At 31.4% G+C, this 11,826-nt stretch overlaps 1 protein-coding gene across 1 annotated transcript; it reads right to left on the bottom strand.

Moving 5' to 3' along the window:
• Positions 1-10,060: 10,060 nt before the first annotated feature.
• Positions 10,061-11,611, bottom strand: LOC134281623 (glucose 1-dehydrogenase-like). Its single transcript, XM_062764057.1, has 3 exons — positions 11,554-11,611; positions 10,296-10,429; positions 10,061-10,126 (listed from the first exon to the last, which is right to left on the bottom strand). The coding sequence occupies exons 1-3, from the start codon at positions 11,597-11,599 to the stop codon at positions 10,061-10,063; spliced, it is 246 nt and encodes an 81-aa protein (XP_062620041.1). The 5' UTR covers positions 11,600-11,611.
• Between the last annotated feature and the right edge of the window lie 215 nt (positions 11,612-11,826).

The following is an 11,826-nucleotide window of genomic DNA, read 5'->3' on the forward strand; positions in this document are numbered from 1 at the left end:
CCGAAATGAGACCAGAAAACGACCTTTAACAAGATAAAAATTGTTTTGGAAAAAGGCCTTCAAAAAGAAAATGTTGTCCAAACCTGACCAGTTGACCTAGTGAAAAAAGGTACGAATTCAACTTTTTAACCTGCAGGAAACATTTTTATCCTGAATTTTTTTTCCATCAATTAAGAACTTTTGCTTCTATTTGATAAAAAAAGATCACTGATGTCCCTACATAAATTTCTTGGACTCGGGAAAGGCGGCGGTGGATCTTTTTTAAGATAGCATAATTTTCTTTTTTTTTTTTTTCATTTTTATTATCAATAAGATCTTATGCAAAAGTAAAATTCCATTTTTTTGCTGCAGTTATTATTTTTTTATTAATTCTATTTCTTATATATTCATTCTATTAATAATTCATTTGATTATTGTCAAAATGTTCACAAACTTAATGTAGAAATTGAGATTAGCATAATACATGTAATTTTGTCACAAGCAGAACATTTAAAGAAATATGAAAATTTTGTCATGATAATTCAAGTAAAAGAAAGTAATAATTTAAGGTTTTTATAGCCCTCTGTTTTATTTTAAACCAATTACTAGGTTAAAAACAATGACCACAGTAATTATCTGTAAATATCATAATAGACAGCACATCAACAGTAATTATCAGTGATTCTCAGCAGCGACAGTACTTATCAGTATTTATCAGACTCAACAGTAAAAGGCAACAGTAATTATAAGTATCAGAAACAACTAAAATTATCAGCAACTACAGTAATTATAACAGTAAATATCAGTATTTATCAGCAAGAACAGCACCGTATCAGTAATTATCAAACATTATGAGTAACGTTTGATATTAGGCACTTTTTTCGTCCAGTAGTGTTTTGGACAATACGTTCTGAGTCAAGTTTTGAACGTCAATTATAACATAACGACACGCCCATTTCTTTAGAAACGAGAAAGACATATTTGTAATGTTTTAGGACACAAACACTTTCCACCAGACAAGCAACATGAGTTACACTAAAATGAGGAATTTTAGAATAAGAAAGAGCTAATGTTACATAGTTCCCGCTTATGTCAAACACACATGCAACGAAATTTTGCATAATCATGATTTGTATCATGCTTTTTGGAATTAGCATAGCACATGTATGAGTCGAACACGTGCTTAATCGTCGTTTATGTTCAACCATCAATTTCGTTGGATGTTATATTTATGAAAAAACCTATTCTACAGGTATTCGATTACATAATTAAACAATTTTCCTTTTCTAAAGAAATTGGCGTGTCTAAAGGTAGCTCAAAACGTTCCATCCAAACAGAAAATTTTACCACTTCAATGCGCTTCTCATTGTCATCCAATTTGCTATCAACAAACAGATTCTCAATAATATACAACTTCAACTCGAACTTCAGGTATATCGACGGCGTAGTGTCAATTGACAATGGTAATTTCCATTCCTACGTCGATACAACATATCCGGGACAGCTGAGACAAAAAGATACCGCAGACAAATTTGTTTCATATTTGGATGTTTTCTTTTGAAAAAGACTGCGAATGGTAACCTACAACCAATTTATATGATAAACGTAACCGTCAATTTTTTAATAGTAGCACATCCCTTACCTATGCAGCAATATACCTTCACCACCTCCATACGGAGTTTATATATTAAGTTGATTCGATACACAAGGACATGTTCTACGTACGAACAATTTTTAAAAAGAGCTAGGTAAATTATTGACAAGCAAGTTGATGAAGTAAGAATCTCTGCAGTCTCATTTAAAGTCATCATTTTGTAAGTTCCATGGCCAATTAATGACCTTGTCAGGAAATACCATCATTCATCATTTTCATAGTTACAAAATATTATTTTATCGTTGAGCTTAAAGATCTTTGTATCAGTACATATATTTTCTCCAATTTTAAGTATGTTTTGTGACAAACACCTGGTGTATTCGAAATCACTTTTGAAAACTCGGTTGAGACCCCATACATACAATTGCATTAGTACGATTCCCAAATAATAAAACTTATTCTCATATAAAATGTCAACATTATTTTCATTTTTTTCGGAATATATTTTCAGGCATGAATATTAATATTTCCTGTGGGTGACCTTAACCTAGCTGTGTTGATAATTTTATCCGAAATGCATTCTCAAATAAGTAACTCCATCACTTGCACAACAGCAGAGATCCTAAGAAGTTCCAACCCCCCACCCCCCCCCCACCCCCACCCCCCAAAAAAAGTGGGGAGAGGCTTACACTGTACACTAATTCAACTTGATTTCCTTAACTGAAGTTAAAAACGTTGCATTTTTGTTATATTTATTTTTTATTATTTATTTTTTCACATGGTACAGTGGGAGATACCAACCGAAATTCTAAAATGGGAACAAAACGCCCGAGAACGATATGTGGAGTTACACGCTAAAGGAGGAACACAGACAGTTCACCACGCCCGGGGGATGATTGTAGGATGTGCTGGGGCAGGAAAAACAACGCTACTTAAACGTCTGCTTGGTTTTAGTGAAGAAGTTATTAAGGAAGTAAAATCAACTGAGGATTGGAGGTGCATGAGGAAGTATTTGAATTATGTGACAAAACAAAATCATTTAAAAGGTATCTTATATTACGTTGATTTGAATCTTATAATTTAAAAAATTATTTTCATTCAGACATTTTTTGGAACCTTACATGCATCTAATAGCTTATTTGAAAGTGTTTTAACATAAGATTAGATAAAATATGCGCATTGAATGTTTGATTTAAGTACAGGTCCGTGTTAAAGTTATGCAAATGGCGATGTATGAAGGTTCTCAGAACTTGATAATTTTCCACTCATAGTTTTTTTCTCACACTATGAACCATGTATGTGAAATTAAAAATGTTTAGGTTAATAGAAATAGATTTTGGGCACCGTGTTTGTTCATCAAGGTAGAACTATCAAGAAAAGTCACCTTTTTCGGTTTTGAAATTGTGGGAAGTGAAAAATGAGTATAAAATTGTGGCATCTTTCAACTTCTGCTATAACATAATCCTTTCTGGCTATGTCTGAATGTAAACATTTGCATATATTACAGTTTGTCTATTATGGAAAGATATTTTATTTTTAATTCACTCTTTCAGCTGTTAAGGGCTATTGCTGCGATTCTTAAAAGTTTGTTCTGCATAAACATTTGCTAGTTCTCATAGAATCTATTTTAATTATTCAGTTGAATTTAACTTGATTTTTTTTTTTGCTTGATCTTAAGGGAGAGGATTACTGTATGTGTTTGTAATCTTTCAACTTTAGATCAATCTCTGTCTAACGATATCAACGCCTTTTGCAAATGATTATTATTACATGTACCTCCCTTTGAAGTTTACTGTGTTTATTTCAGAAAGCTCTATAGGAATGGTTGCACCACAGTAAATCATTTAACCGAATACACTACAACATATTTATACATTGTAAGAACAAAAAAAACTATCCTGAAAGCTGCTATGTTATTAAAAGAAATTCCTATATACATCACAAATCATCTTCTAGGGCTAGTTTGTTTGCTGTCCAGAAAAAACGTTCTCTTGCACTCAAGATAATTATTCATAAATTGGAATTGAGTACATATACAAAGTAATATAATATATAAATAACAATTAAATATAACTCTATGATTTCATAAACCTCCGAATAAGCAAAATTGATCTTCAACAATTTTGATAAGTATCAATCGTGAGTACGTATATTTATATACTGTTTACCTAAGATTTACCTGAATATAAAGTGAAAAAAAGGAACCTGAACAAAATAATTTCACAAATTTTAATTCCACAATTTATACAATAATTTTCCCGTCATGTTCTGGTATTTCCCGTAATCTGTCTAGCTCTGTAATGTTATTCCTGAAGAGATATCTGAAACCAATATAATATGAAATGATAACAAGTTTGGCTTTCCAGAAAGCCTGAAATGTCATCTCTTTGGTATCAATTATGTCAAAGAAATAAAACAGAAAGGGAAATATTTTAATGCATTGAATATGGATAATTATACCTGAAGTTCCCGAATGACTTATTCAGCAAACAGAAAACTAAGATGACAGGTATATTAACATAAGCAAGAGCAGTCCAAAGATTATTCCCTACCCACGTAGCTTAAGTATTTAAACCTTTCGAAAGAAGCCACCTGTACCTACTTAAGAAAAATGAGGGGTAGGGTACCACGCAGTGATTTAACTATGGATACTACTACAAATCTATATATAGAAATCACGTCATTGTCAGTTCTCCTTGTGTGGCTTACCAATTTAACAAGGCATAGTATTGAGGATCAATATATATATACGACACACCAAAACTTTAGATATTTATAAGCATCGTACTTCTTTTCTTAATTTTCTTTGGCTTTCAAGGCAAATAGGCCTAAAACGAAAGTAGATCACACACTTCTAAGCTAGTTCTTCTAAAAGAAAACCAGTTTACAGGCTACTTGGAACTCCTTGTGAAGATTCTCACTTGAGATATTGTAAAGCATCAAGATTACGAAAAGTTAATGGAGGCTTACACTAGGACTTTACTTCCGGCATACAATCTTAATGTGTAGTCTCCCAGGGAGATGACAAAAATAATATATAATTAATATGCGTATGAAATAAAGGGATTGACGCTGTTGATATAAGTATTAATATATAGGTATATTAAGACTACCAGACAATTTGTATATCCTACAAATATATATTTATATGTATTCAAACTTTTTGATTACGAAAAACTTTTTATGGCCTTGATATTAAGTAGTTGAAATATAATCCTTCATTGTGTTCATGTTCTTCTTTGCCATATAAATATAGTCCTGCTGGACACGTTATTATAGGTGACGTAAATAGCAATTATTTTAAAAGGTCCTAAATATAGGGAACCCCGATTCTTCAACATGAGTCGGAATTTCATCAATATTATTGATTCTTTTAAAGATTACAACAGACTATGGGACAGATGTATAAGGTCCATATTTAAATCACGTATTCAAATATTGAGGCTCAATATGAAAATTATCTATTCTTCTGTATTCAATAATCCAGAAGTGAAAAAAGAATTAGATACATGATCAGTACGTACTGGTCCCTGCTTATTAGAATTACAAAGCAGGTAAAAATGTTGTCTTTGATTGTAAGTTTCATTATATAAATAGCATTTTAGAAGAAGAATTTAATTCTACAGATGGTAATCCAACTTATACTCATTTTTTTCTTAAGGAAGAACTTGGGGGTAATAGAGAAGAAAACAATATATTCTACCTTGCCTAAATCAGTGCTACATTATGGCGTCATAGTATAGGCGAGATGACGTCAATTTTAGAAAGTTTTCATAATAATGGTATTTAGAGATTGGATTTAACGCTACAAAAATAATTAAGAGTGAAAACATTTAACAAAATAAAATGTTTTCATTTTGTAATGCTGTGACTGTCATTTTAATTAAAAGCTTCCATCGATGACGTCATATGTGTACATCAAGTAACTTGGGTATTGTTGTGTAAAGAGAATTTTGCTAAGAAGGCATCTACAAATATACACGGATTTCATTTAAATAAATAAGTACATGTGATACATAAATTGATGTTTACTACTATCATTGCTTGCTGTAGTGTTTCGACAACTTTCACAACTGGTGTCAACTTTCACTTGATCAATCAGATCATGGTTTTATTGAAATGACTTTTTAGTTCTGCTCCATTGTTCCTGCTATCTTGGAAAAACTGCATTGCCTGAAACAAAATGCACCATGAAATGAAAAGAAATATGTCTTCCTTTTATGAGTACATCAGTTAAATGTGATGACGGAAGAATAATTTTTTGTACATTCATATGTAACTGCTAAATGGAGGAAAGTTGAAGTTAGGTCATTGGAAAGGTCTACGTAAAAAAATGATTGATGTCATCAACACTGATTTTAAGAATATAGAGTTTATTATTACATAAATCATAAGTGAAGGTCAAAGGTGAAACAGTCAATAGGACGGCCATAGTCAGATTGCTCTTACCATTATATCTTACTCTATGATAAAGATTTATCTTGAAAAATTAAATAAATGTCATTGGAGAGACCAAGAATGAAAAAAAAATGTGATACCATGTATGTTGAAAACATTTTTTTAAATATAATATAACCCGGCAGGTAAAACTGGTGCAACTGTATTCATTTGCACCACTTTCTACTTCATATTTTCTGACAAAAAAGGGATGAAAGTACATGTACCTGGTTTCTGTCTAAAATTTGTAGAAGAATGTCAGAAATCAGACCAAAGTTAGATGTGACACTGTGACAAAAATTCCTCAGGAAGAAAAAAGAAAAATAATTACATGATACCATCTATCATTTTTTGGAGGTCCATGTTTGTTCTACGCAATTTTTTTATTGTTTATTGGAATTTTGAGGCTGGAATATAGTGTTTGATATCTCCTTAAATTTCATTAAAAGTTTCAACATGTGAATATAAAATATCAATAAAATTGCATATCCTATATAATAATTTTTTTTCTTAAAGCAGTTGTCACTTTTGATTGCTTGAAAGCATTTTGTCTCATATCCTATTAATGAATTGTGAATTGTAGTGTTTGATATTTCCTTATATTTCATTAAAGGTTTCTAGAATTGAACATAAAAATTGAAAAAAATTACATATCCTATACATGTATAATATTTTTTTCTATCAAACAGTGTCGAACTTTTGATTGCTTGAAAGTATCGATCTAGAGGTGTTCACTATTGTCAAATAAAGTGCCCCGCCAAAGCATGATATGCCCATCAAATATTGTTCAATAATCAAAAATTGGTTAGGGTGCAAGAAAATCAAGTAACCTTGATTAACAGATTGACACAGATTTCAATGATCTAATTTTCCATATCTTATCATGTTTAAAATATTGTACATACATCTCTAAGAGACTTACAGTGTAGGGATTAATTAAAACAAATAATACATCATATAAATTAATATAATATATATTAAACTGGCTGTGTTAGAGCACTTAAGGATACACCAAAGGTTTCCAACGGGCAAAATTTATTTTACTTGTAATTCTTTTATTAACAAAGATAACATATTAAAAGTATATATCATTTGAAAGCTTGTTAAATTTACTATTTAATGATCCTAATTTAAATTTTCATTTTTATCTTATTAAAAAATTATTAATATTTTAATGTAAATATTAGTGCATCTATATTTTATAAATCAACTTTTTTGTATTCCACCTCTCAAAGTCGAAATTTTGCCTCAATGTAGATTAAAGGTAAAAATTAAAGCACCGTTACTCAGATTTTCATAAATCTTCTTATTCCCAAGTTACATCCATTTGGCTTTCAATGTTACCAATTTATGAGCCTAATTCTACATTTCCCCCAGTAATTCGAGAACTGAGCAAGATATCAAAAATCTGAGATACGGTTTTGTCAAACACATTTGAGACGCATTCTGGCCAGTTTTCAGAGAAATTGGTCAAATAAATAAGGGAGCTGAATCCTTTGAAATAATACCATCAACTGTCTGATCTTACTTTAAGTAAGGGCAAAAACCCATTACACAACAAAGTCTGCCAAAGCTAGAAATATATGACACCTTGGAGATTCAGCTTTGGATACCTGTCACTTATCCATATTTCCTATGCATATTCACAAGAATGGGAGGTTCTTTTCTTTATTTAGGTGCTTTTAATAAAAATAAAAATAGGTTCAATTCTGAATGCAAAGATTGCCCGGCAAAATGGCAAGAGCTTAGCTCCACCTCCTATTACATCGTCATTAGTGACCTGTAAGATCTCCTTCCCTAAATATAGAGTCCCTGTCGTCTGTGTGGCTATGGAAGAATTCCCAAAAGTGGTCACAGTGATTTATTGCTCCTTTCAGAAGCAGGCAGTTACAGACCAACTCAGAAGCTTCAATAACGGCACATTCACATGTGTTAGTGTTTATGTTTGATTATTGTTAAATAATTAGAAAACCATTTAATATTTTTATGCATTATAAAGCAGTGATTAGCATTGTTTTCTTAACCAAAAATCTCAAAATTGACAAAAATCTTGAAAAAAGCCTTTGGTGTATCCTTAACAAATATCCATCTGCAGCTTTAAATTGTTTATTGCATAGTTTGTGAAATAATGGAAATGCTACAGTCTAACAAAAAAAAAAATTAATTATTCTTTAGACTATAAAATTCTAAGTTCAGACATGACTGCAATTTGTTGCAAATACATAAAAATTGAAATGTAATTTTTTTTTTTCAATGAACACATGTATAATTAATTTAATTATATTATACAGTACTAATTCAGTTTTAATCATACACTAAAACATCAATTTGTTTTAATTACATTACACCAATTGAAAGATCTTACCTGGACTATAGCCATCAAGAACTCTTAATTAACAACTAAACAACTATAAGCTACTGGCCATTTCTTTTTGCCCAACTCTCAAGAGATAAATTAAGCTTAAGATAACAACGCTGCATGATCAGAACTAGATATGCTCCTGCCAGTTAACTCCCGACAATAAACTCATTAATTTCTCTCTAATTTGACATGCACATTTCTGCTATCAAAATTCTCCTTGACCAGTGCTTGATAATTTGCCCATGGGACAAACTGAATTCCTCTCAAAACATTAACATTTGTTACAGAATTTGCTGTAAATTATATGATGAAAAAATAAGTTTTCACTTAATTTAGCAATTTTAAATAAGGATTCAACTATATTTTTACATTTTGTAGGATTATGAAATTTAAAATTTTAAAGACTTAGTTTTTTAAAAAAATCACTTAAATTAAAGGTCACAGTGACCTTGAAATAGGTCGTGACACACCCTCTACCCAAGATGCATAAATTGTCCAAGTTTGATGATTGTAAGTCTAATAGTTTTCTAGTTATGAGCCAAACAAAATCACAAAATAAAAAAAGAAAAAACTCCTGTAAAATGCAGAAAAATCATCCAATCATGATGAAAATACCGAGGTGCACACCTTCATATGGTGAATAATAAGTGTATAAATTTTCAGACAAATCCATCCAACAGTTTCCGAAACAGTCCGGACAAAATCTGTGTTACAGACGGACGGAGCAGACAGACGGACATGGTGATTCCAATATGCCCCTAAACTTCGTTTGCGGGGGTATGAAAAAGCAAACAAATTTTCCCTCTGGTGTTAAATGGAACCGAGTAATCGAGACATGGTGACCTAATTCTTTTCTCTGTAGAGGAAACGATCGCCGTATTTTAGGGATCAAATATTAGCAGAATAGAAATAAAGTCCTTGTTGTCGTGAATGATGCAGAATAACCTCCTCGGTCTCGAAATGTTGTTTGAAATATAAAAGCCAAAACTCACAGCAGCTTTTATCTTTCAAACAATATTTCTCGACCTCAGATGTTATTCTGCAACATTCATGAAAACGCGGACTTTATTTCTTAAATACTTAGTTTTTATTTTTAGCATGAAATGTTCAAAATGTCTTTAAACGTTAATTGATATGTAAAACATTTGTCAAATATTTCAATTTAACTTGAATAATTCAATATGTATTTTATCACATTATTTTATTAAAAAACTTACATGTATTTGTGTATGTTGACTATTCAAATCATCCCTTTCATAAATATGTGTGCTTTGTGCTCTAAATTATGAAAATGGAAAAGTATTGCACCAAAAAAACCCACAACCTCAGGTTGGATATTCATGACTTGATCATACTGCTCTAGCGATGTTGTTTCTATGGTTCCACTTTTTACTATTCCTGCATCATTAACCTACAAAGGATAAATTATTTATACAGGTTAATGAGACTTTTTCTTCTTACGCTTTTATTTTTAACAATTTTTATATAGACAAATCCTATGCCCCAATATTAAATAGAAGGGTATTTACTTAAATATAGTTTTATTTCCATTTAACTCACTTGAAATATAGTGAATAAATGTATGTTAATGTGTATTGTATTTACATTTATTTTTTTTTTTTACTTATTAATAAGGATAATTCTGTTCAGAATGTCACCCACCAGAATGTCTAATTTCCCGTAATGTTTTACGGTTTCTTCTCAAGCTGTTTCACAAAATCTTCATTGGTCAAATCACCAGCAAGTGTAAAGGGCTATAAAAACAACATAAAAGTTAAAAATCTGTCAGTTACATATATACATATAGGAAACCAGTCTGTCCTTTTCATGAAAGTGAAAAATACTCAAGTTTGTTAAGTTTTTTTTTATAGACTTGAGCATGTTGAAAAATTTTTTTTTTATGAATATTAAAGTTTTACAAACCTTCTTTCCATTTCCTTTCTCACATTCAGCTGCTGTTTTATTCAAATTTTTGACATTTCTACCAGTAATGGCAACTTCTGCTCCTAGTTTACAAAACAAGATGGCTGTCCCTGCACCGATACCAGAGCTGGCCCCTAGAAATCAAATACATGTTCAATGTACTAATTATTAAATGCCATAGTAATGCTAAGTGTGGAAAGTTCAATGTACTGGCAGAAAAAATGTAATGAGTAAAATTTCTGCCAGCTGTCCAAAACGTGACAGTGAAATGCAGAAATGTTATATAGTCTATATATTTGTAAGTGAGGAATATCGGATTATCACTGTTGACACAAACATTCTTTTGTGAGCTGTGAATGTGTAACAAAGGAAGGGAATCATTTTCTGACTTCCAGTAAAATCAAATATTTTCATCCAGGGGTCAAATTTTCATGGTTTAAGCAAAATCTCTTGGTTTGTGGGGATTTGAACTCGTGGATGAAGAATTGTTGAGTAGTTATGCATGTAACATTTTACATTTTGTGGTGGACATGAATTAGTGGGTTTCTGCATACCTCAAAAACAACGAAAATTAACCCCCCACGAAAATTTGTAATTTCACAGTAATTAGCTGAGAGTACCTAAACTTCTGCCCTGGCCTGCAATAGCGTGAATGAAATTTACTGGACACAAAATGCCTAACAATCATCAGATACCCAGGGGCAATCTTGTCCTTTTCTTAACACCAGTGGGCTATACAGGGTCACTTCATTTTATTGGCTACTGCACATAATCGAATCACAATAGGAATTGACTATTCTCTTTTAGAGAAGTGGACAGGCTTTTGCCTACATGGGTTTAGGCAAATTAGAACATTGTCCACTTCTCTAAGAGAATGGGAATTGACATGATTAAATAAACAAATCATGTTACGTTACATACACATGACTTTGTATGTACATGTATCATTGTATGTTCAGCAATAGCCATAGTAATAGTTAACTTACTGATTGCAAGCAAAGTCACCGCTTCATTTAGCAGTTAAATCTGTCTCCTATAATTTTCTTGCCTGATATTTGATGCCAGGGTTAATTTGACTTTATTACACGTTTACTAATATTTAAATTGTCATCTGTGGGCGTCCATTCAATGTATCAACCATTTTCATTAAAAATGCGACAATGTGCATCAAATACTGCTAAAGGTCATAAAAATATATAAGACATCCTTTCTATTTATCGATAAAGAATTGCCATGTTTAAACAAAGCGTTGACATACCTGTAATAAGAGCGACTTTTCCGTCCAATCTTGCAATTGATGCCATAATTTACAACCGGATCTTGAGAGTGCTGCATAATAGTGAAAATTGTAACCGAAATAGTGCTTAATTCCGGATTTTGGACAGAAGCTCCGTTGTACTATAAAGACCTATAGTTATATATCTATGATCTACTGAGGGAGGGGAGGGGTTTTTATCTCGAAAAAAAAATTAAATATTATATTTTAGATTACCAAATTACGAAAGCACAGTCCATTTTCGTAGGTTAAAAA

This window comes from Saccostrea cucullata, unplaced genomic scaffold (genome assembly GCF_032062105.1).
Source record: "Saccostrea cucullata isolate Sc308-1 unplaced genomic scaffold, CSIRO_AGI_Scuc_v1 ctg5235, whole genome shotgun sequence".
Classification (NCBI taxonomy): domain Eukaryota; kingdom Metazoa; phylum Mollusca; class Bivalvia; order Ostreida; family Ostreidae; genus Saccostrea; species Saccostrea cuccullata.

What these genes read in the sequence shown, in the direction of transcription:
- LOC134281623 (XM_062764057.1), bottom strand. Translation starts at nt 11,599, where the DNA reads ATGGCATCAATTGCAAGATTGGACGGAAAAGTCGCTCTTATTACAG. An exon ending in AAAAGTCGCTCTTATTACAG is followed by an intron (nt 10,430 to 11,553) that starts GTATGTCAACGC and finishes TTTGATTTCTAG; the next exon opens with GGGCCAGCTCTGGTATCGGT. An exon ending in AGAAAGGAAATGGAAAGAAG is followed by an intron (nt 10,127 to 10,295) that starts GTTTGTAAAACT and finishes TTGTTTTTATAG; the next exon opens with CCCTTTACACTTGCTGGTGA.